We start from the raw sequence: 24,580 nt of genomic DNA on the forward strand, positions 1-24,580 counted from the left end.
TAAGCTGCTCACAACACAAACTAATTACACATTTGGGAGGCGAGGCAAAGACATCCAGAGCTTGCTTGTGCTGAGTCGAGAGCACGGCATTTAATGAAATGAGGGCCATACAAGGTTCAGCATGGATGCTTTCAGGTCTGACCTGGGCTTCTGAGAAATTGAACACTGGCCCTGCAGTCTGGTGGATTCCCCTGGGGCTTTGGAAGGCTGTTTTATTACCACTTGCACACATGGATCAAGTGCTGCTTTGCAGTACAAGAACATTTGTGATTCCAGAGATGGCCCTATTTGGGATACTCTTAAGCTAATAATACAGATGCCTTGCAACTCATCCATCTTCCTGCCTCGCTTCCCTCTTCTCACACCAAGTAATTACTTTTGATATTTGTTTGATTAACATGGTTAGTATATCTCCCAGTGTCCAACTATATAGATTCTTCTGCTTCTTTCCTATTTTTTTAAATTTTTTTAATCTTTATTCATTTTTGAGAGACTGAGCGGGGCAGGGGCAGAGAGAGGGAGACACAAAATCCAAAGCAGGCTCCAGGCTCTGAGCTGTCAGCACAGAGCCCCACGCGGGAACCAAACCCACACACCACAATATCACAACCTGAGAGCCAAAGTCGGACGCTTAACCCACTAAGCCACCCAGGCGCCCCCTTTCCTGTTCTTAAATCATACATTTCCTCTCCAGATAATACTGCGAACAAAACAGAGAGGTCCTCCCATATTGTTCAATAAACTTTTTGCCAATTATATTCCAGCCGTTTCATATTAACAGTGTTGGTAGTACATAGTAGATACTTGATAAAAATTTGGTTGGATCACTGTGGTTTGCAGAGTGACTCTTGCCACTCAGGCCAGAATGGACCAACCTCATTTCTGTATTCCAGCTCTTACAGGTTATTATTCATTGTGCTTGGGAGTAGAGATAGTATTACAGAGAACAAAGTGAAGGAATGGAAAAATAGGAAAAGGCATACCTGGGTGGGAGGGAGAAAGGGAGATATATATAATTAGGATGATAACAGAACAACAGCTATCAGAACTTGAAAAAGTTTGCGTAAAAGAGATCAAAGGATTAGTTAAGATTAGGGGTATTTAGGATAAAACATTAAAATGGCTTATAAAAATTGGGAAAGATAAGACAGTTAACATTAACAATGACAGCATTACTCACCATTTGGTTTTCAATTTAATTTATTTTTTTTATTTAATAAAAATGTGTGTGTGTATGTGTACACATACAATTTCAGTGTTTTCGAAATTGAAAACATGTTCTAGTATTGGATGATGAAACTAATGTAGACGATTGTGACCAAATTAAAAATAAGATAGCATAGAAAATATTAAAACGCATTGTACTCTGGTTAAGTATCGTCTCATGAAACTTTTGCTTTTACGTGTGTGTGTGCGTAAATGTATGTGCTTGGATGGAAAGGCAAATAGAAAGATGGATGATGTAGTTTTGGGTACTGGATCACACTGGTTCCCAAACTTGATGAAATATACCATGAATATCACTTTTTGCAGTATTCGCTTAAAATAGTCACATGCTACAATTTAAAATTATGAATAATCTGATGTTGATCACAAATTGGTAGCAATGACACATCTTGGTGCCTTCACTGAGAATTTGATGCTGAAGCTGAGCTAGGTTATCATCTCTCCTAGAACAGGACGTATGATATAAAGGGAAAAGGGAAATTGGATTAGGTGACTTTTAAGGTTTCTTAAAACTGTGATACTTTGTGTTTTATAAAAAGCATTATTTTTATTGTAAATTATCTTTCATGCAAAAGCTAACTTGTATAAACATTTAAATTAATGAAATCTGCAATGATAGGAATCAAATGTGATGCCAGCAATTTATATATTTGCATATATATGTATATAATCCCACAAATACATATTTACAGATACATACATACACACAGGCACATACTGTTGGACACAGACATCTATATCTACCTTTGTCTATATATTAATCAAGTCAACAAATAGTTATCCAGTGCCAGTTTTTGAGTATGGCACTGTTTTGTTTTGTTTTGTTTTTATGTTTATTTTTGAGAGAGAGAGAGAGAGACCAAGTGTAAGTGGGGGAGGGGTAGAGAGAGAGGGAAACAGAATCCGAAATAGGCTCCAGGCTCTGAGTTGTCAGCACAGAGCCTGACACGGAGCTTGAACTCACAAACCATGAGAACATGACCCGAGCCGAAGTCATGATGCTCAACCGACTGAGCCGCCCAGGTGCCCCGAGTCTGGCACTGTTTTAAGCACTGGCAGTACACGGGTGGAAAAAGAATCAGAATAATATAAAAGTCCCTGCTTTCAAGAGACCCTATTAAAAACAAATAAGCAAGGAAGTATACACTATGCAATAAATACTATGGAGAAAAAGCAGGATAGTGGACATGGGTCGGGTGATATTGAGAGAGAATTAAAGCAATTTGAAACTGAATGGTCAGGGAAGCCTTCACTGATAAATTGACACTTGAACAGAGAATTGAAGGAAGTGAGAGAAGGAGGTCTGCAGGAGTCTAAGGAAGGGGTATTTAAAGCAGAGAGAAGAGGTGAGGCAAAGGTCTTGGGGCAGAAGCATGAAGGTTGTAGTAAAGAAGAGAAGCAGGGCAATGCAGAAGACATAGGGCAAGTAGTAGGAGAGATGAGCAGAGAGAAGAGTCGGGGCACTTATGTAGGGTTTGTAGGACATTGGCATTTTCTCTGAATGAGGTGGGAAGTCACTAGAAGTATTTGAGTATTTATTTTCATGGGACCACTCTAGCTGCTGTGTTGAGAAATAGCCTGAAGAGGAGAATAGTGGAAGCAAGGAGGCAGAAAGGAGGCACTAGTACAAGAGAGTGTCACGTGAGAAGCAGTGCTGACCCAGATGCTAAGAGTGATAGATTCTGGGTGTGTTTAAAGCAGAGCTGACAGGAGTTGCTGATGGGTTGGATGCAGAGTGTGAGATAAGAAGGAAGTCAGCGATGACATTGAGGTCTCTTGCTTGAATATCTGGAAGACTACAATTGCCATTTACTTGTTCAGGAGGAACAGGTTTAAGGGATGATCTATTTGGACATGATAGTTTCAAGGTAGAAATCCTAATAGAGTTACTTACTAGAGAATTGGTTATGTGAATCTAGTTTAGGGGAGAGAGGTGCAGGTAGGAATTTGTGACCCCTGAGCATGTAAATGATATTTTAAAAAAATGAAATTAGGTGGGGGTAACTTCAAAAGTGAGGATGGGACGGGCGCCTGGGTGGCTCAGTCGGTTAAGTGTCTGACTTCGGCTCAGGTCATGATCTCGCGGTTTGAGCCCCACATCCGGATCTGTGCTAACAGCTCAGAGCCTGGAGCCTGCTTCAGATTCTGTGTCTGCCTCTCTCTCTGCCCCTCCCCCACTTGTGCTCTGTCCCCCCTCTCTCTCAAAAATAAGTAAAAAAAAGTGAGGATGGGAAAGAAAAGGTCAGATGATTGATTCCTAGGACACTAGTATTTATAGATTGGTGAGATGGGAAAGAATCGGCAAAGGGAATGGCAAGAGTATACCAGGAAGTGGCAGGTGAACTGTAAGAGAGTGATGTCCTAGGACCAAGAAAAGAAAGTATCTCAAAACGTAGGACTTCATCAATTTGGTCTAATGCTCCTGCAGATCTAGAGAGATAAAAGGTGATAGTTGACCATCAGATTTAGTAAATGAAAGTCATTGGTTATTCTAAGAGAGGTTATAAATATACTACACACGTGCATACATGTACATATATAGAATACATATACACACCATATATTATATAGTTTTATAGGGTAATACATATTATATGTAGCATATGTAGTGTTAGAAAATGTGTGTGTATGTGTAAAAGAGTATGTGTGTCATTATAGAGATGTGTTTACATCTTTCTAGTTGCCAATGCAGTAATACAGCAAATGGTTCTTGTGCCTTCATGAATTCCTTTTAAAAGCATTTATCTTTTTATAATTATGGATAAATATTTAGAAAACAGAAAATTATAAAGAAGGAAACAGTAGTCCATATTGCAGTGCAGTAGATAACCGGGTTGTTGTTGTTGTTTTCTGTGCAGACATCTGCACATATGCAGATAGATGGGGTGGGGTTGTGGGGCAGGTAGATAACACATAGATGGGTAGGTGTCTGAGTATGTATACAGTGTATATGTTATAGAATTGAAATATACTGTACACATAAGCTATTATACTTCACGTTATATTCTCACATGAGAAGTCTTTATGTTCATACTATTTTATATAAGTCTATGATTTTCAATAAATGAAAAGGTACAAAACAGCATATATATAAGCATAACTAACCTAACAAACACCACTTGATAAGCTAAATTTGTCTTCTGGGTTATATTAATAAAAGTCAGCGTTTTGTATATGTACCAATAAATTCAGTATTTATCACTTCTCCTACTCTGTTAATCCCCCAAAGATCATATTTCTGCCTCCGAAAAATTAGCTGCCTTCTAACCAGAGACATAACTAAGTGCAGAATTCTATTACCAACTAAGTGGTCAGTCACGAACCTGTGAGCCTAAGACTTAGTCAGTTGTAGGGATTTTCACTGCCACTCCTTTCTGGTAGTTGAGAACATACCCGCAGGCAACATTGCAGTTCCAAATACTTTCTGAACCCTGCTTGCCTTAAACTTCACTATTCTTGGCAATTGTTAATTCAGGGCAGTGGTTTTCAACTGGAGGCGATTTTGAGCCCAGGAGACTTTTGGCAATGTCTGAAGGCATTCTGGGTTGTCGTAACTGGGGAAGGCGGTACTACTGGCATCTCGTGGGTAGTAGCCAAGGTTTCTGCCGACTATCCTTTAATGCATAGGACAGTCCATAACACAGCATTGTCAGACCCAAATATCAGACCCAGAAAGCTTTAGTTGTGGACCCTGAAAGACTGATCCTGGGAACATGCTAGGGCATGAGGTCTAGACATACACACTAGGGGCATGTAGGCATCCATCATGGGCCTGGATCTAGGAGCTCACGGACTTTGTATCTAGAGGCATGGCCTCTAGTAGCAAAGAATAAGAAATAATGAAAAGAAAAAAAAAATGAATGAAATTCACAAGATTTCCTTTATTATGCCAGGCTTGCATCTGGATTTTTGCCCCCCTCTGGATAATTGTAAGTAGAAAAAGCAAGGAATACTCCCAATACAGCATGAAACATAGAAAGCAAGAGAGGACCTTTTGGGCTTCTCCAGTGACTAAGGTCCTGCATTTGGGACATTTGTAAGGCCTTTATACCTCTTTTCATCCTTCTAAAAAATGTTGTCTGGCAAGATTTTAGCTTAACTTTTAGAGTTCCTAGTTGAACCAAGATTATTGGAGGAAGGCATTCAGCATATTGATTTTTTTTGTACATTAGGTAAAGGGACATTTATTTCTAATAGAGGAAATGGCTATGCTAACTACTGTAATGGCTTCCTTCACTATTGGGTGAATAGCAATAATAATTTGCTATTATGAGAGCCCACTAATTATGGCTTGAGCCTGATAAAGTGTAAAAAAGGTATAAAATATAACTATACTTGAGTAGAGGATGTGAATTTGCATGGTGTCTTACTGTCATTGTGAGAATCTGTCTTGGAATTTCTTGTGGCTAGGCCAAGTCATAGTGGTTCACAGAGGTTGAGACATAGCAGTTAAGAGTCTACACAGGAACCGTGCTGACTGGGCCTCACATAGCTTCCAACACTGTCAAGTCTGATGGACTGTAAGCACTTACCCCCTGTACATTTCAGTCTTCTAATCTATAAAATGGGTATGATAATAATCCTCATAGGGTTATTATGAAGAGTAAGTATACTAATATGTGTAAAGCACTTGGAACCATTGTTAGCTACCAGATTTTTTGTTGTTGTTTTATTTCTGACTGTCGGGTATCAGGAACTTAAAAGGCAAATCTTCTTGCTGTGTTGGTGGGAATGAAAATTGGTGCAGCCATTCTGCAAAACAGTATGGAGGTTCCAAAAAAAGTTAAAAACAGACCTACCCTATAATCCAGCAATGCACTACTAGGTGTTTATCCAAAGTATACAAAAATACTAATTCAAAGGGATACATGCACCCTCACATTTATAGCAGCATTATCGATAATAGACAAACTATGGAAATAGCCCAAATGTCCATCTACTGATGAATGGACAAAGGAGATGTGGTGTATGTATATATATAATGGAATAATACTCAACCATCAAAAAGAGTGAAATCTTGCCATTTGCAATGATATGGATGAAGGTAGAGTGTATTGTGCTAAGTGAAATAAATCAGAGAAAGACAAAGGCCGTATGATTTCACTCATGTGTGGATTTTAAGAAAAGAACAAATGAGAAAAGGGAAAAAGAAAGAGAGAGAAGAACAAACCAAGAAACAGACTCTTAACTATAGAGAGAAAACTGATGGTTACCAGAAAGGAAGTGGGTGTGGAGATGGGTTAATTAAATGCTGGTGATTAAGAGGATACTTGTTGTGATGAGCACAGGGTAATATATGGAATTGTTGAATCACAGTACTGTACCCCTGGAGCTAATATAACACTGTATGTTAACCAACTGGAATTAAAATAAAAACTTAAAAAAAAATAACACACACATACAAAAATTAAAACATAGCCATAAATAATATAACCTGGTTTCTATTTTGTTTTTACCGTGTCTGTAATAAATGAAAGATGTTAGTACAAGTATGAATGTCAATCTTAATTAAACACAGTTGCCAAAGAAATTGGATTTGATTACAGAATAAAATGGTTTGAAGGTATGACTCAAGCAAAATCTGCCCTTGTGTCACTTTGTCTCTAGGAGATAAAAAGCCATGGCTGGTGTGAGTGTAATGGTGTTTACAATTAATTGATCACAGCCAGTTACAGCTTTGGGGCACCTGGGTGGCTCAGTCAGTTGGGTGTTTGACTCTTGATTTCAGCTCAGGTCATGATCCCAGGGTCGTGGGATCGAGTCCCACCTTAGGCTCTGTGCTGACTGTGGAACCTACTTGAGATTTTCTCTCTCCCTTTCTCTCTCTGCCCCTCCCCTGCTCATGCTGTCTTTCTCAAAAGCCATAAATAAACATATAAAAGAAAAAAAGTCAGAGAAGCTTTTAGTCTTTCCCTAAAATGGTGTTCACAAACTTCTAGGAAGAACACCTTTTCTTTAATTTATACTTTAATTCAGTGGAACTTTATCAGACTGAAATTAACCAAACCCCAGAGAGACCTGGAAACATAAATGATTATCAAATGTTATGGATTCTAAATAGGAAATTCTGGAAAACAAAGATGAAGGCTAATAATTTATGTTCAGTATTTAGCTATGACATTCCCATGGGGGGAAAAGAAAGACGGCTAGTTTGAATCAAATAATGGGATTTGTTTCTCAGATAATAGTATGAGTTAAAAGAAATAACTTATAATAGGTTTATTAAATTAAGCAATAAGGTTTCATTTCTTTGAAATCATCTATTGTCAAAATTTTTGTAGCTAACTTCATTTACAATGAAATTAAATTAAATGAAGAAACTTAAATTTCTTTTAAGTTCGACATGGATTTTCTCCATTTTGGTAGGAGTTGAAAATACTGGGTCAGTGGATCTGGCTATGATCAGCCTCTTAATCCTGTTTTAATTATGGGTTCTTTGCTACTTCTGATTTTATAGTTGTTATTTGGTGACTGACATTCAGACATCCACAGCAATTTTTACAATATGCTGTTTTACATAAAGGTCCCTCAAAGTGACCCTAAGATGAGAGTTCCTAGACATAATTACAGACAGGAAGAACTACCGACCTAGAATGAGTTGAAAGGTTTCCAGGGCTATCTTATTTTCAAATTTTCCAGTTACACACTGTGGCCCAATCTCACATTTCTGCCAGCTGGAGAGGGACGCAGGAGGGGCACCTGCAGAGGTTATCCTGTGGACAGCACTTTTCTGTTCTCACTCCTGTATATTTGAAAACATCAGGGGCCAAATATGATTAACCTTATGCTTCTCCCTGGATACTTGAACCCCAAGTGTGGCTGTTACAGCCATGTATCTGTATTTTTTTTGTTGTTTTTTGTGAATAGTTGTGCTCATGGCCAAGTGTCATTTGGCAAAGAGCACACAAATATTTGTTGTGCATTATTGTTTTTGTTTGAGTTCAAAAACTGATTGCCACTGAGTTATACTACCCGAAGAAGCAAGCCTGAGGCATGAGTTGGACAAAGTGAAATGTAATTTAGTGATACTCATTATAAATCACATTTCCCTAACTTTAAGATAATATTTTTTCAGTGCTCTGTATCCAGTTGACAATCTTGATCAATAACACTGCTTCCATGTGAAAGATGTGTTTTAAATTATACAAGCCAAATATTGTCCTCAAATGTGAGCATATTTCTACACCAAGATCTGTTTCTTCATCTGCAAAATGAAGTTATTGGGATCACATGATCTCTGAGGTGTTTTCTGGTACCGAAGTTCCCGTACGTAACATCCAGCCTCTTTAATGAATATATCCTGCTGAATTTACAAACACTTATGGGGCGTTTCAAGTGGCATGACTCCACCTCGCCAAAGGATCCTCTTAGGATCAGCAAATTTGACTCCCAAGAACCGTTTCTCAATCCCGAGGATGTGGTGGTGGTGGCCCGTTATAGAGAGAAGAGACCAGCCTGCTAGAGGTCCAGTCATCTTGTTGCGTCAGTGCTTGGCCATTTGTGTGTAAACACTAATCTGCTTTCTCCCCTTCACTCTTTCCATGTGCACTTCAACAGAAAGGAGAGCCTGACTGCTACCCACTCTCCCTGGAAACAACTGAGCAACTCACCTTCGAGATCCCCCTGAATGATTCAGGTTCTGCTGGTCTTGGCGTGAGCTTGAAAGGGAACAAATCTCGAGAAACTGGAACAGACTTGGGGATTTTTATCAAATCCATCATCCACGGAGGTGCTGCTTTTAAGGTCGGTAGGAATGATGTTTGCACGTCTGTGTAAAGGCACTTGAGATGTAGCTATTTGTTTGGGAACTGGATAGAGAGGGTGTCTGAAGACATGAGACCATGAGGCTCTCCTGCAGGTGCAGCAAGTGTATGTGTGAATAGATCTGGGCAACAACTGTCTGTTCATATTCTCTCTGGGGTTAGTTTTATATCCTGGACATCGTTCTCTAAAGCCATCATGATTAATATTCTTTCTCCCATTTCTTTTATTACCATTAGGATTCCTCTGAATGTGTTACCTGACAGAGTTAGGTGACCTAAAATACACAATCATAAAAACAACACTGAAAACAACTCAACAGGAAGGCAGCAAATAAGGAAATTGTTCTTGCAAGAAGGAAAGCTCAGTGGAACCTCAGAATGATTGTAGTATAAATTAAAGGGCATTTAATCACATTATATACACTTGAAGATAGCCAGGGTGCCAGGAATGCATGTTGGTCTTTGAACTTGGAAAAGCTTCCAGATTTGCAGGAAAAAAAAGGAAAGGAAAGAACATGATCCTTCCTTTCCCCATTGCGGGAGCAGTGTGATCATTGCTATTAGCATAGTGTAATAGTTAACTACATTGCCTGGGTTCAAACACAGCTTCATCATCATGTCCTCCAATTCGCACATCACTGCTAGCCATGTGGGAATGTGGGCAAGGAGGGTGACCTGCAGGGCTCCCCTTTCTTCATCTCTGGAGTGGGACTATGGGCAATACCTAATTCAGCGATTCTAAGGATTAGATTAACACACACTGTGATTGCAGGGGTGAAGTGGTTACTGAGTGGGGGAAACATGTCTGTGCTTATCACCAGCTGTCCTCCCCACCACTATCGTCTCATACCATGCCATGAGGCTTCTTGAGTTTGAATCCTGCCCGGACTACTCTCACCCTCTGTCAATGTGGGCAAGCTACTTGTCTCAGTATGCCTCAGTGTCCTCATTTGTAAAAGGAGTAAAACTAATAGACCCTACCTCCTGGTGCTCTTAGAAGGACCAAGAGAGTTATTGTATGCATACTGCCTAGCACAGTGCCCATGATAAACTTTCAACAAATGTTAGCCATTTAAAAATTATCTTGATGTTAGTAACATGATCTTCCCTAAATAAAAGCCAAGAAGGTCTATGCAAAGTTTCCAGGAGCATCTCTAGTCCTAGAATCCTGGCTTTGGTGAAGCATTTGTCTTTTCTTACTTCTCGTGCCACTTTTGTTTCAGACCTAGACACTGAGCTAATGCTGTTTTCCTTGGGAAATAAATTCACTGTGGGTACACAACTTTTTAATGTACTCTTTGGATCAGTAGGGGGTTTTTTTTGCATAATAAATAATGACAGAATTTCAGTAACATACATCAATAAGTAACATACATCAACAACATACATCAATTTGTGCCCCTCGTAGCTCTGCAGGACAGCTGGAGGGGCTTTGATTCAGATTCAGACTGGTACGTCTCTGTCACAGGTCTGAGTGGGCTCCTCGTATTTCAGTTCTTGGGCCAGCAGGCTAGGGGGAGCATATTCTTCCAATGCTCTGAGGCGTCAGAGGGCCAGCAGCAAAGAGTGAAGCCTTTGAAATTCTGGGCACTGATCCGGCAGTTACTCCACTCACACACATACACACGATGTGCACACATGTGCCTCTGACCAAAGCCGTAATAGAGGTGAATCCAAGGTCAAGGGGTAGAGAAACACAGTCCACCCATGGTGAGGCTGTGGCAAAGACGTGAGTACAGAGAAAGGTGAAAAATTGGGGTCAGTCGTTCAGTCTATCACACTCTCCAATCTGGCTCAGATACGCAGATCCAGGAGCAAAAGGAAAATAACGGTAATAATAACAACAGCAGCAGTTCCCATTCATTGTGCTTAGTGCTTAATATGTGCTGGATACATATATTCTTCATATTTACCCCGAGTTATTAGCATGCCATTCCATCATAGGGAAACTGCAGTGGTTAGTGACTCTCCCATGGCCACATACCCAGGAATTGCTTAAACTAAGATTGGAACTCAGGCAGTCTGACTTCAGATCCTGTGCTACGTTACAGTGCAGTGAAGCCTCCTTCAGCTCTTCCATCCATATTCCTAGAGATCAAGGGCCATTGCCGTGGGGTTGTCTGGTGTCATGCTTGTCATCCTTAGCCAAGCCATCTAAACACGTGCTGTGTTTAAAGAATAAGTCTTGGTCATGTTTGTGGATACGAGATTGATATTCTTCTTCTTATACCCAATGACAGTTCTATTTGCAGAATCTATTCCAAGTAAAATTGGAACTGAAATGAATTTTTGGAAATTAAAAGCAAACATCTTAGCTCTTTTATGGGCAATAACTTAAGCTCAAGCAGATACTGGAGAGCAGGTTTAATATGTATATCCATGTTTGCGTAAGTGAGCATCTCCTTACCTAAGCAGTTTCTAACAGTCCTGTTTCTTGCAGAAAGATTTCACTTTCCATTTATGTAAATTTCTTTCCTGACACTGGTCTGCTGAGTCAGACAATCACACCACTAAAAACCACTGGACAGCATATTTATAGCTGATTTTAAACAGTAAGAGGCATCAATCATGAATTTAGCCTTATTGTGAATGTTTAGTATCCATTTGTCTTGTTTACTTTTTGCAGTGTAAAGGGTAGAGGACTAAGCTTTGCTCACAAGACATCTGCTTAACCAGAAAAAGAGGGAGAAAGTATTTTTCTATCTTCTTCTGCTCTTCCAATAATCCACTGTTATTCCTCAAAAAATTGCCACCTGTTCTGTGATTCAGGATTATGTCTTACAAAAATTGTTTTGAGACTTTGTTCCTGTCCCTGTTCAGAAGATACAAATGTAACAGACTGCAGTGTCCCTGGGGCAAAGGGGAGATAAGCATGGGGAACATCCACTTTAGCATCTGGCCCTAGGTTTTTACCTGAAATCAACAAAATAATCTTTCTGCCAGAGCACAATCTTTTTCTCCTGGCCCTTCATACCACTAATTGGTTCTCAAGGTGTTTTTCCCTTTAGGGAAGGTGGATTTTTGAAAACTAAACTACTTTGAAAAGTATGACCAAATTCTTCCTGTGGATTCTGTATGCTGTATTCTCCTGGGGGTTTCCGTTGGTGTAAACAAAGATAGGCTACTTCTTGCCAGATGCAAAACCACAGAACGACTGTGACTGTAATTGAGGGCCTCCCTCTTTTTTCTTTCTTTTTTTCCTTTTTTAACTTACCTCTCAGGCTACTGATTTCTATCATCTCCTCTCTTATTTGAGGAAGTAAATGTCTTTGGAGATGTAAATCTCTGTTGGAAAATAAGAGTATCCGGCTACTTTAGGATTCTCTCTTGGAAGTGAATTTCTGTCACTCTAAGGGCACACTGAACAATATTTTAACTCTATTCAGAGTTACTCAAATGCTTAATCTCATTAATATTTAAATTCCAGTCTGCATATCAAGAAGTAAATCCTAGAAACTCTTCTTCTCCACTTGTGTCAGGACACAGCATTTGCTTCAGGCCAGGGAGTCCTTTGTGGACCCTTCTGAAGCATCACTTTTAGCTGTGCCTTTCACCATACAAAGTGACCGTTGACCTTCATAGCCACATACGACTGAGTATTAACGCTAATATGCTTCAACAATAACAGACATTGCCTATTTGTAGTTTCCTTGTAGTGTCTGTCCTTCTTACTGGGCATTTGTCGCTGAAGTACAGTGTAATTGCTTCCAGAACCAAAATATACTTCGTATAAGTTTATGAGTTAACTTCTTATGAACCATGAACTGAGCGGAATTATGTTCATGACAGTGGTTTTCTAAAATTTTAGTCTTGTGATTGGAATTTATAGTGAATGTGATGGTATAGTTACTGGTAAGTGAAAAGAAAGGAGTAATGTCTTTGTTGCAGTTAGAAAAAAAGGTACCTTGAGAAAAATACTCTCCTTTCTCCAAATCCACATAAAAAAACTAGCTTTTCCTTTCCTCCAGTAAAGCACACATAAAGTCTTGCTAATCAGTTTGAAGACATTCAGTATTCTCATCCTCATTTGCTAAACATTCTGAGATCAGTGGCTTTCTTTTGCTTTGCTTTTCATGAACTATGTTAACTGAATTTTTAAGGAGAAAATGCTTTTTTTTGCAACTATTGATTATAGTAATTTAAATTGCTTATTTCTCTTATTTTTCTACCTTAAAAATGAATTGCTTTTAGGAAAAATAGATGACTAGGATAGTGATATTTTAAAACAATCAAGATAGAATATTAGTATGCTGTAGTAAGAAATTCTCATGGAATCTATTGTATTAATTCTGAATGACATTTTTTTATTTGAATATATAGACTTTGGGAGTAGAATATGTCCTATGAAACCTTGAAATAATAAGGTAAAAATTGAAATTTCAAGGCAGTTTTTGCTAAGGGAAAAAATGTCACATATCAGATTATTTAAGGTCTCTTAAATAGGGAGAATGAATATAAGAATACCGTTATTCTCTAGAAAATTAATTAGCCAGGTTTGTGCTTAATAAATACTACTTGATGATGATGAAATTAAATGAAAGAAAAATGCCTGACATAGCTAATTGCAAATGCATGCACTCAGAATATGAAATAGACATAATTTAAGTAATTTGATTCTGGCGTGCTTAGGAAATTTGGAATGCTCCCTCTGAGAAATGCAGAATTTCATGATCTACACTGTTTAGTATGAGGTGTAAGAAAAATTTTTTTTTGCTAATACAAGCAATCCCCCTATTTTAAAAGGACTAAAATATTAATTTTTAGAGAGAATATACACAGTTGTAGAATTTCCGGGAACACAGTGCTTGTTCCTCAATCTTCACGTTTCTTCGTAATATGGAACATTTAACAGCATCCAAGCTACTCAACAGGAGGCCGCTAGAAGTTCCCAGCATGAGTCACTTCCAACTCCATCTCTATTGGTATCTATAAATCATGTGGTGGATCTATAATTAATGAACTCAAAGGAAGATAAAAGGGACAGCTTTTGAAAGAACACTAATGTTAAATGGTTGCTTCAACTACCCATTTTTCTCAAAATTGATCATGTTTTCTGCTGGTGGAAAACCGTAACAATCATGACCAGGAGCCGTGTCCTCTAGGTTTTTACCTCCAACCAGAGGACCCTACACTCCAAGGATGTCAGTAGCTCCACTGCAAATCCTCCACTGTTAGAAGCCGAACTTGGGCATTTCATCCTGACCACAAAAATACGCTACATTTTATAAACAACTTCTTAGCTTTTGCAGGAGCTTTGCCTGGAAAAAATTCATAATTGCTATATGCCCAATAAGAATTTTACCTCAAAAAAGGAAATTATTAACTGAAACATGAGAAAAATAGTTATCAATTATGTAATGCAAATTATTTTCACCAATTTCCTTTTATTACAAAAGCCAAAACTGTTGGCATATGTTAATGCAGGTAGTCAGGCTCATCATTTATGGGTTTTCGCCAGTAGCCAGCATTTTATAAAGATGTAGTAGAATATTATTTTTTAAAATCTCACAATGCCAGCATCAGTCATTGCTTTTCTTGCTGATCCTTATCACTTACACATTTTTGTTTCATGCATGGAAATTCAAATAAGAAATCCATACCATGCCAGATAAAATTCTGGAAACCTGCATCATTTTGAAGTGTATTTTGAACCCCATGATTGTCTCCGTGAGCTTTAAAAAAAATTGTAAGAATTGGTCGTCCTAATCAAAAAGGAAATTGCAATCAGGACTCCTGGGTGGCCCAGTTGGTTGACCATGTGACTGTTGGTTTTCGGCTCGGTCCATGACCTCAAGGTTCAAGAGTTCGAGCCCTGCATCCAGGGGTGGGGTGGGGGGAGTACACGGTCATGGTGGAGCCTGCTTGGGATTTTCTCTCTCTCCCTCTCTCTGCCCCTCTTCTCTCTCTCTCTCTCTCTCTCTCTCTCTCTCTCAAAATAAATAAATAAACTTAAAAAAAAAAAGGAAATTACAATCTACAAAAGTTGATACACCATGATGATGATCTTTGACTCTGAAAATAGTACCTTTCACCTATAAAGCTATTTTCGCCTTCATTATGGGCATATTATATATATATATATAATATATATATTATATTCATATTATATATATAATATATTCGTATTATATATATATAATATATTATATATATATACATATTCATTCATAATGTGGTCCAAGCTTTGTTCTTGACACTTTGCCTTGGACCCATTCTTCTAGTGACCAGACTTTAAGCAATTTTAGCACAAATAAGAGCAGAGTTCATTTTTAAAAAATTAAATAAGAATGATTTTCAATGAGTTGAAAAGGCCTCAGATTCTAGTCTGGTAAGGCATTCATGCAGCATCTTCTTAATTCATATAAAACACATATGCCTTAATAAGCTTTTTATTTTCCAGTTTTCTAGGCCAAAGTAAACCAAAAACAGAGAATCAGGAAGGAGATAGGAATATATGGAGAGGAAGCTGAAATGACAGGAAGCAGAAGTGTCAGATAAGCACAAAATACTATTACTGCATAGTAAGCCACTGGATATTTGTGATCACTCTGTGTCAGTGCTTCTCAAACTTTCTTGCTGAGGAAATTATAAGGCTCAGTAATGACCGTAGTGGAGTCTATAAATTGCAATATATTCATGCCCCATATTTTCCATTGGGAACTTGAAATGAAAGAATTATAATACATTTGCAAGTCCTATATCAGCATGTTTTGGTTATGTATGTTCCGATGCTCTGAACAATATTCTTCAGTTATCTTTGGCAAAAACGGTTTCCAATGCCACAAACAAGTAACAGTACGTTGCTGAGACTCTGACAGTTTGCTGCGTAATGGTGGAGTGAGGCTCTTAAAACAATTATTGAATTAAATGAATAAATTTAAGTTGTACAGCAGTTGAGGAAGTGGCTATTGGGCCAGTACACAAAAGTAATCAGGCTTCGCTTTGAGAAGTCTAAAAGTCTGTGTACATGTGAACATGTGCTAGCATTTTCAGGCCAGCCTGCGTTCATGAATCTCTCATAGTTCCAGTGTGTGAATAAGCCATTTGCTCATTGTAGGTGAAACCTCCCCCAGGTCCGGAGCCCGCGAATGAAAGATCTTACAAGTGACTCAATTTAGCAAGCTCTTCTTGAACATCTGTAGTGAGTTCTGCAATATATAGTACTGGAGATGGGAAACTTAAAACAACTCATTCCGTAATCCGGGAAGCTGGTGACATAATAAGTTAAATATATAAGCAAATATATATCGAACGTGATAAAGGTATGATAGATGAGCATTACAGGATCATGAGTATTGAGATGTGGTCAATCACCATGGTGTGTACCCCAGAATTCAACTTCTGGACCCTGGAAAATTTAGAGAGCTCTTATTTGGGAAGAATTGGCTCTGTTTGTATTGGTTGAAATTGTGTTTGGATGATGATGTAAAACACTGATGGATGTAGGTAGGCACTCTTCAAGACAAGAGCTTACATGCTTGTAATCTTAGCAACTTTCTTTATTCCCCTTCTTTGTTTTAAAAACTGTGCTTTAAAAAATCTTGATTTATTCTTTTGCTTTCATTGCTATTGTTTTTAAACGAAGTCAAATGATTTCAATCTGGAATGCAAGGGGGTTTTTTAGGTACGTTGTTTTTTTTTTGTTTTTTTTTTCAGAAATATGGTAGGCAGATGTTGTCATGGAATGATTTTAGGGCCTTGTGAAGGATTTGTTCAGGATAGTCCTTCCCCTCAATCAGGTGTCATCTGGCCTGGAGTCCCACCACACCCCAGGGAAATCCTGCTCTGCAGTCTGAAGCCAGGCTTTGGGCTTTGGGTTCTGAGTGTTGATAATATCCCAGAAGGTTTTACTGAGGGCCTCCTTAGAAACATGCAGAGGCAGGAGCTGACATCTGGTCGTGATTAATCCTCTCAACACCCTGGCCTAATGCGGACTGGCCTTGGGCTGCAGCCAGCTACTCCTAAGAAAGCCAGCCCACTCCCTCATGCCTGTCTCACGTTTTGCAGAGGCTAGTTCTTCGCTTGGCTTTCTTACTTTACTCTCCCCTCTGTGTCCGTTAGAACTTTAGAAGGAAAGGGGCCTTACAAAAATTGGCCCAAAGAGGTGGATTAAGCCATACCATGTCACCAGTAATCATGGTAGAGATAGTACCCAGGCACCACAGTACGACAGATGCTGAAATATGAGGTCACTAGACCCCCTGGAAATCTTAGATGTACTTCAGTGGACACATGAAACATACTACAAAGTACCTGACGGCCCACATTACAAAGAATTATCTGGTCTAAATATGTAGCTGTGGAGCAAAATAGTTGGAAATGTGGCCTTCGGAGTGACCCAGTCCTGGTTCAGATCTGCTTTAGAAATGTGACTTGCAACAATGCATTTAACTGACCCAATTCTTGGTTTCTTTTTTATAAAATGAGGGCAACAGTCCCCAATGTATAGGATTGTTGTAAGCCTTAAATTGTCTACTGTACATGATGGGTTTAACACAATGACTCCACAAAAAAGCTCATTAAATAATTATTGTCATTAATAACTGTAGTGTCTTTAATCATCTCTAGAACTTTGATATTAGAAGCAATATACCATAACAGGTACATGCCTGAGGAGACCTAGCCATGCCAATAACCTTTGACAAATCACTTATTATATTTGAGCCTCCATTTCTATATCTCTTAAATAGTAGACAGTAGTATTTCTACCATGAAGTTGTTGTGAGAAAAAAATGAGAGAGCATATACAAAATATTTGCACAAGAACTGGCCTATGTTAGGTGCTCACTAAAAGGGGGATGTCATACTCAAACATCCTGTCTCCTGGTTCACTCATCCTGTTGTGTTAGAACCAAGTTAGTGCCGATGAGATCTGAAGCCATCCCAGGACACGGACAAAACCTAGTCTTGTACCAGTTTTTATTTGTCCTAAAGTATTGTAAGGAAGTTACGTTTTATCTTTGCACTGCTCTCCTTCCTTTTTTTTCTTCCTCTTTTGGGAATTTCCTTTACTCCCTCCTGGCTTGAGGATAGATAGAGTTGGTTATGGAGGGGGGTGGGAAGAGGTAAAGAGTATAGTTGCCAGAGGTGAAGAGTCTTGTTAGCTAGGTGTCTGATGACAGTAAAACAGGGAGGAAAGTGTCTTAGTCTGTTTGGGCTGCGTTAGCAGACTATCACAGCCTGAGTGACTTATTGAAAAACAGAATTTATTTCTCCCAGTGCTGGAGACTGAAGTCTAAGATCAAGATGCCCCCAGATTCAGTATCTGGTGAGAACCCGCTTCAGGTTGATAGATGGCCGTCTGCCTGCTGTACCTCACACAGCAGAGGGGGTGAGAGTTCTCTCTCAGTCTATTTCATATGGGCACTAACCCCATTCAGGAGGGTTTCATCCTAATAACCTCACGTTATATTTGGAAGAGGGGTGGGGGACAAGGGACACAAACATTTAGTCTATAGCAGAAAAGGATTTTTTTTTCTTTAATAAATGCAAGCATGACCCAGATTACAATGAAATAAATATTCTAAAATTACTGAGTCATATCCCTGGATAGTTGAATTCACTTATATAAAATCATTTGATGAGAGGTAGCATTCTCATGTCTAAGTATTTACTTAAACACAATATTAATAGAAAAAGATAAAACCTAAAAAAGTGCTTTTCTTGGTCAAAACTATTCCAAAGCATCCCAAGGGCATGCACAATTGTGAAGGATATTTAGTGAGTTTGAGTTAGAGGTATTTAAGGAGTTTTCCATTGAACCACTTTCATTTTAGATCAAGACCGCACTTGGGGATGCATGTATGTTCATAGAGGTAGAGACACGAGCAAATTTTTGTCTCCTGCCTCTACTTTGTGTCCTTGTCCTGCCATTGCCCAGCACATACTCACCAGTCCCCACATCTTCTGCCATATGACTCTGGATTTTGTATAGGATTCTCCTCTGGAAGACATCTGGTGGCATATTGTATTCTCTGGTTTTGAGAGTTTTTTTCTTGAAGCATTATTTCTTTTGGAACTAGTCATTGTCACCTATGTAGCAGAGAGGACGCTTAGGAAATCGAGAATGCTGAGAAGCCAGGATTTGGCCTCTTCTGCTCTAGCTCTGACCGAAACTAAGCCAAGCAAGTCCTAACCCATGGGGAAGTCCTTCTCTTAAGAGGAGTTCAATAAATGGTTTCTCATCATCTTTGGGCATCACATTATTTATCTGTAAACAGAAGAGGTTGGACAAGATGACCTCTAAGGACCTTTCCAACTCTGAATTCTGTGATTATATTCTAAATGTTAGGACAACATGGCACTTACTGGGATCACCACTAATGAAATTACCCATCATTTATCTTAGATGGAGAAAGCACACACCAAGAGCAACAGACCCAGCCAAGCCTGAAAATGAGAGTGTGTGGATTTTTATCATGCCCATAGCTCTCCAGTGATGCTTGTGATAAATGTGGATGTCTTCTAAAAAAAAAAAAAAATCCCAGCTGCCCTGGGGTGACCTAACCTGCCTTTTTGTTTTGGACTGAATATAGCAAACATGCTCTCCTTCAATGTAGTTCTGTATGCTTGAGACTTGGATTGTAGCTGAAAATGAAAGTTTGTGCTTAGTACCTGTTGGTGAGAGATTATTTTACAAAGAAAAAAAAAAGGCTTTACATCTCCTTCTCTCTGTTTACCTCTTCACTCAGACCTTGCCTCGTACTTCACAGACAAGGTTCATAGGAGTTACCAGGTGGAGTCTCACTCAGATTTTATTTCCTCCACTCTAGAGATACCCATAAAGTTTCAATCCTTATCTTTCTTCATGTTGTAGAGGACGAGGTGTCCTGCCAAGACTAAGCCTCTACAAATCCAACACCTAGTAGACCTCATTTCCTGTTGACAGAGCTGGGATCTTGGTCTAATTCCTCTATTTCCTCCTCCTCTTTAAAAATCATTCATCCAATTTTTAGTGACCCTCCCATCCTCCTCAAGCTTCAACCCAATAGCCTTCCTTCCACTAAATGCCAAGATAGGACCGAAGGATTTCTCGTGTTATGTCTCACTTCACATGACTAAACCATTATGGTTGTTTTTGTTTTACCCTGTTTCGTGTAACCTTAACCTCATTTTTTATGTGCCTCCCTCAAAATTAGATAACAGAAATGAAGAGATTTCTTTCTTGTTTGGCCTTTCCTGTAAATCTCATTTCCAGATTTGCTCCAAATTAGGGTAAAGGTTAAGTGGAATGGGAAAACAAGAGGAAGGGAGGGGCCGTTACGCTGAGGCAGTCCACTCAGACATTGTACAGCTCTGATTGTATGCCCTTCTCGATCAGTCCTGTTGCCCTGCCATCTCTGTTTCTTCGTTCAGGAGCATGTGCTCCTTTGGGTGGCCTCCATGATCCTGCACGGTCAGCGCCCTCTCCACCAGGCGTCACGGGCTGCGCATCTCCAGGGCATTAGCTCTCCAGAGCAGCCTTCCCTGCTCACCCTTTCCCCCCACTGTCTGCAGAAGAACTTCCACGGACCATATGCTACCGAGTTAGTCAAAGTTTATCAACTCGTCCACATGATTTCTCTCCCAAAGCTGCACAGTTGGTCCCATTGTCCATTGTATGCCTGCTTTTCTCATTTCTTAGGAAAGTTTTCTTTTTTGTATTTTATTCTGTTAAATTTGAACATGGATCTCAGATACTTACTACCAACAAAACTCTTTAGTATTTTCCGTTCCTATTTTTGTGTCCTACAACTGTAGTCTAGAGATCAAGTAACAAAGAGGAGCCTGGTAGAGAGACCAAAGAGCCAAGGTGCATAAAACCAGAATTTGGGTCACTTTGTCTCTGACTTGCTTTTGTGACTTGGGCAAGTTGCAGCCCTTCCCTCTTTCAGTTTCCTTATCTGAAAAATGCAAAGTAAAATGTTAATCTACTTCTTGAGTTCTTAGACTTCTGGAGATAATTTATGGAAAAATTCTCCAGGAAGGGCAACTGTAGCTACTGGTACTTCTGTTAAGTTTATTAGCAACAACAACATCATAAAATTACTAAAATTGCACCTGTGCCTCATAGTGAGAACTTTCTTCCCTAGTGTGAAACAGGTATAAGGCATGTCCCTATACAGACTCTCTGTATTTTGAGTGTTTTTCCCTTGAAGCTGCCTGTTGGGGAGATGCACTGTGGTCCCCTTAAGTTCTTTTGGCCGCAGACCTGCCACCATTAGTGAAATTACCAATCATTTATCTTAGATAGAGAAAGCACACAGTGCCATCCCAGTTTGCTAGCTACCATTGGCATCCCTAGCTTGTGAGATGCTTCTGGTTGCAGATGACCAGTACCTAGATGTGATGTAAACTAGAGTCTGGGCTGCCTGTCCACATGTTGAGGTTCTGTGCACTTTGCAGAATCCGGTTTCCTGAAGATTCTGGGTAAAAGTAGTAATCAGTCAGAGCCTGTGTGCAGAAAGCTTGACAGTCTCCTTTGTCATGCTTTTTTGCCAGAAGACATCAGTGCACATTGGCCCTTCTCTGCACACCTCTGTGTTCTTCTACAGACTAGCAGACTAGCAGTTTTTGGTTGTATTAGAGAAAATAACATGAGTTTTTGTTTTGTTTTGTTTTGTTTTGTTTTGTTTCCAGCACTATTCAACAGTTAGCGGTAATATCTGAGAGACGCATTATGGCTGTCAAGCACACAACATTTAAGCATGATGTCTCTCCGTGCCTGAAAATGCAAACCCTTGTTTCTAGTGATGTGACCACTTCCTTCTGCTTCCAAATCCCCTTTCTTTGAGCCAATATGGTCCCTGCCAGAGAAAATGGCAGAATTGGGCTAGGTTAGCATGCTTGCCAAAGATTTAGGTAAGAGACATTATACAAATGTCTAAATTATTGCAGCTTGGGACTCTGAGATTTCAAAAAAACACTTTCACACAGTTCATTATTGTTAGTATTCGTGACTATTTGATAAGCTCCAGAACCTTTTTCTGCCATAGAAAATAAATCATTCCTAATGGCTGGGGTTTTTTTTCTTTTTTTTTTTTTTCTTTTTAAATGTGAACTTTTCCTGAAATAGCCATACATCATCACCATACCTTTCTCTGTTTAACACTGTTTTTCTTTCCTCTGTCCTAGGATGGTCGTCTGCGGATGAATGACCAGCTGATTGCCGTTAATGGGGAATCTCTTTTGGGAAAATCTAACCACGAAGCTATGGAGACACTGAGGCGATCAATGTCCATGGAGGGAAACATTCGAGGGATGATCCAATTGGTGATTCTGCGGAGGCCAGAGAGACCAATGGAGGTGATGCATGTCTTTGGTTCCCTCTGCAGATTGCCCAAATGGCCCCCTAGGGTATGCAAACTTCCATCACTAGTATCATACTGATTCTGAAATTGGAAAAACCTGCCCCCGAAGGGCTCTGATGGATTTACGTGTGGTTATATATTATAGGTATAAGTAGAAGGTATAAAAATGTTCATACAAGGTAAATAATTTATCAAATGTAACAGGTCCATATTTTCTAGATTTTCCCCCAGAAATTTCTAGAGATTTGGACTTTATGAACAAGGCTTTATTCATATAATAAACTGTTAAACTATATAACATCTTTATATACTTTTTGATTGATGTGCTGATAGTGTCTATACTTTAGAAAGTTCTTGATCAGATGTATATAGTGCTTAATATGAAGATTGTTGTAATGCGCTCAGCTCTGTATATTTTCCCCCATAATGTGCACATGGATAATATAGACCTGGGACTTAACTAATTTAAAACTTAAGCTGTTAAGCAAGCTGCTTGCTTCGTGGTATTAAATAAATGTTTTTAATTTAATAAGGATTTTTGCAATATTTTATCTGATTTTTCTATGGATTTTTTAATATAAAAATATTTTTACCTAGACGTGAAGAGTAACCATAAAATATTCTCGAATGCCAGTACCCCTAAACATTTCACTTACATACAATTATAATATCTATGTATTATGCAATTATTAAATTATACAGTTATGTTAGTATATTCATAATAAATATAAAATATTCCTAAAACATTATTTTCTCTAATATATAAAAAAAATTATTAAATACTCCTGAAATATATTTTAAGAAAAGATAAGGAGAAAACAGTTGATCATAGTTGAGTTAAGAAAAACATAAGCATATCACACAAATATTCTCTGAGGACAAGTAATATTTGTGTAATCCGGTAATATGCAAAGTTAACATAGAATACTGTTAACAACACACTCATTTAAAATATTAGTTTTAATAATAAGTTAAACTTAAAAATAAAAAAAAAGGATTTTTCAAATTAAGCCATAGCGGAAGGTAGTTGAAGCCCATAGCAGTTAAAAGCTTAGGCTCTAAAGTTGTGGATCACTTGAGTAAAAATCCCAGGTTGTCCATTTTCTGGTGATGTGAAGACATACATAGTTGAGTGCTGAGTGCTTACAGATGACAGATACTGTTGTCTATTTTGTCCCTTAATGTATCCTCATTTCCCAGCACACAGTAGACACTTAATAAATATCGTTTAATGAATGAATAAAAGATGCATCTGAGACCTACTGTATCTGAGGGGGTCAGCTGAAGTAGTAAACTTGTAAACTATATCTCACTTTGTTATATTATCAGCTACCGGAAGAGAGTAACTGTACCTTTTTACTCTTCGGTACATAACCTTGTAAATGTTAAATAAATGTAAATTGGCCAATTACTGGAGACTATATATAATGAGCCAACTCGTTTTCAACATTTGTATCTGCCTAAGTGACAGAGAGGCTTCCATGAATATTTAATGGATTTTACTTATGTACATAGTTATAAAACCCTTATCTTTTGCTTCCATCCATGATGGAATTGGCTCCTTTCTGGTTTAATGTGATTCTTACTCTGGAGCCTTGGGATTCATGGTACCAGTTGTCGGGGATGGGTCTGAAGGATGGTCTGTGGGCCCCTAAGCCACCCCTTCTGTGTATCTGTGTATTCTTCCTTAAGATTTCTTGGAACAAAGATATTTCAAGTAAGAGAAAAGTCTGGAAGGTGCTGCTGTAGAGTACCATACCTGTACAAATAACCAAAAGTTAAGGAAAAAAGAAAAGAAAAAATGAATATAGTTGTTAGAAGTTGTGTCCCCCACCTCTCACCTTCCCTCATTCCATGTGTTTCTCTAAAACAGGTGTTTGCCTAGTGGGTGAGCGTTCTATAGTTTGGCTCATCTAGTTGAGTCACTTTAGCATTTGCATTCTCCTTTACGGCAGGTATTTCCATGTTGATTCTCGAGCTCTGGGGTGGGTTGACAATTATTCCATCAGAAGAAAGAACTAAACTTTTAGTTTGTTGCCCATCCTCAGAAGTGTCTTATTAATAAGTTCACTAGGAAATTAATTGGGAATTAAGAAATGGGACAAAAAGCAATTTTTACGAGGACATTTAAACAAGATCCCTTTTTAGTTTCCCTAATATTTATATGCTTTCCTTGGGGAACAGACAGGCACTTGATGCTCTCAGCTACCGAGAATCTCTGTGGTACCCATGAAGATTAAAGAGCATTTTTTCTTATAAAGACAGCAGCCTCTAATGTACAACTAATCTTTATTAAATTGG

At 38.7% G+C, this 24,580-nt stretch overlaps 1 protein-coding gene across 1 annotated transcript in view; it reads left to right on the forward strand.

The window, feature by feature from the left end:
- PARD3B (par-3 family cell polarity regulator beta) overlaps positions 1–24,580 on the forward strand; it is a 1,004,169-nt gene that overhangs the window by 579,735 nt on the left and 399,854 nt on the right. Inside the window, exons 11-12 of the mRNA XM_042949849.1 lie at positions 8,785–8,970; positions 22,104–22,274. Coding sequence (XP_042805783.1) covers positions 8,785–8,970; positions 22,104–22,274 — 357 coding nt within the window. The remainder of the gene's footprint in view (positions 1–8,784; positions 8,971–22,103; positions 22,275–24,580) is intronic.

This window comes from Panthera leo, chromosome C1 (genome assembly GCF_018350215.1).
Source record: "Panthera leo isolate Ple1 chromosome C1, P.leo_Ple1_pat1.1, whole genome shotgun sequence".
NCBI classification, from domain to species: domain Eukaryota; kingdom Metazoa; phylum Chordata; class Mammalia; order Carnivora; family Felidae; genus Panthera; species Panthera leo.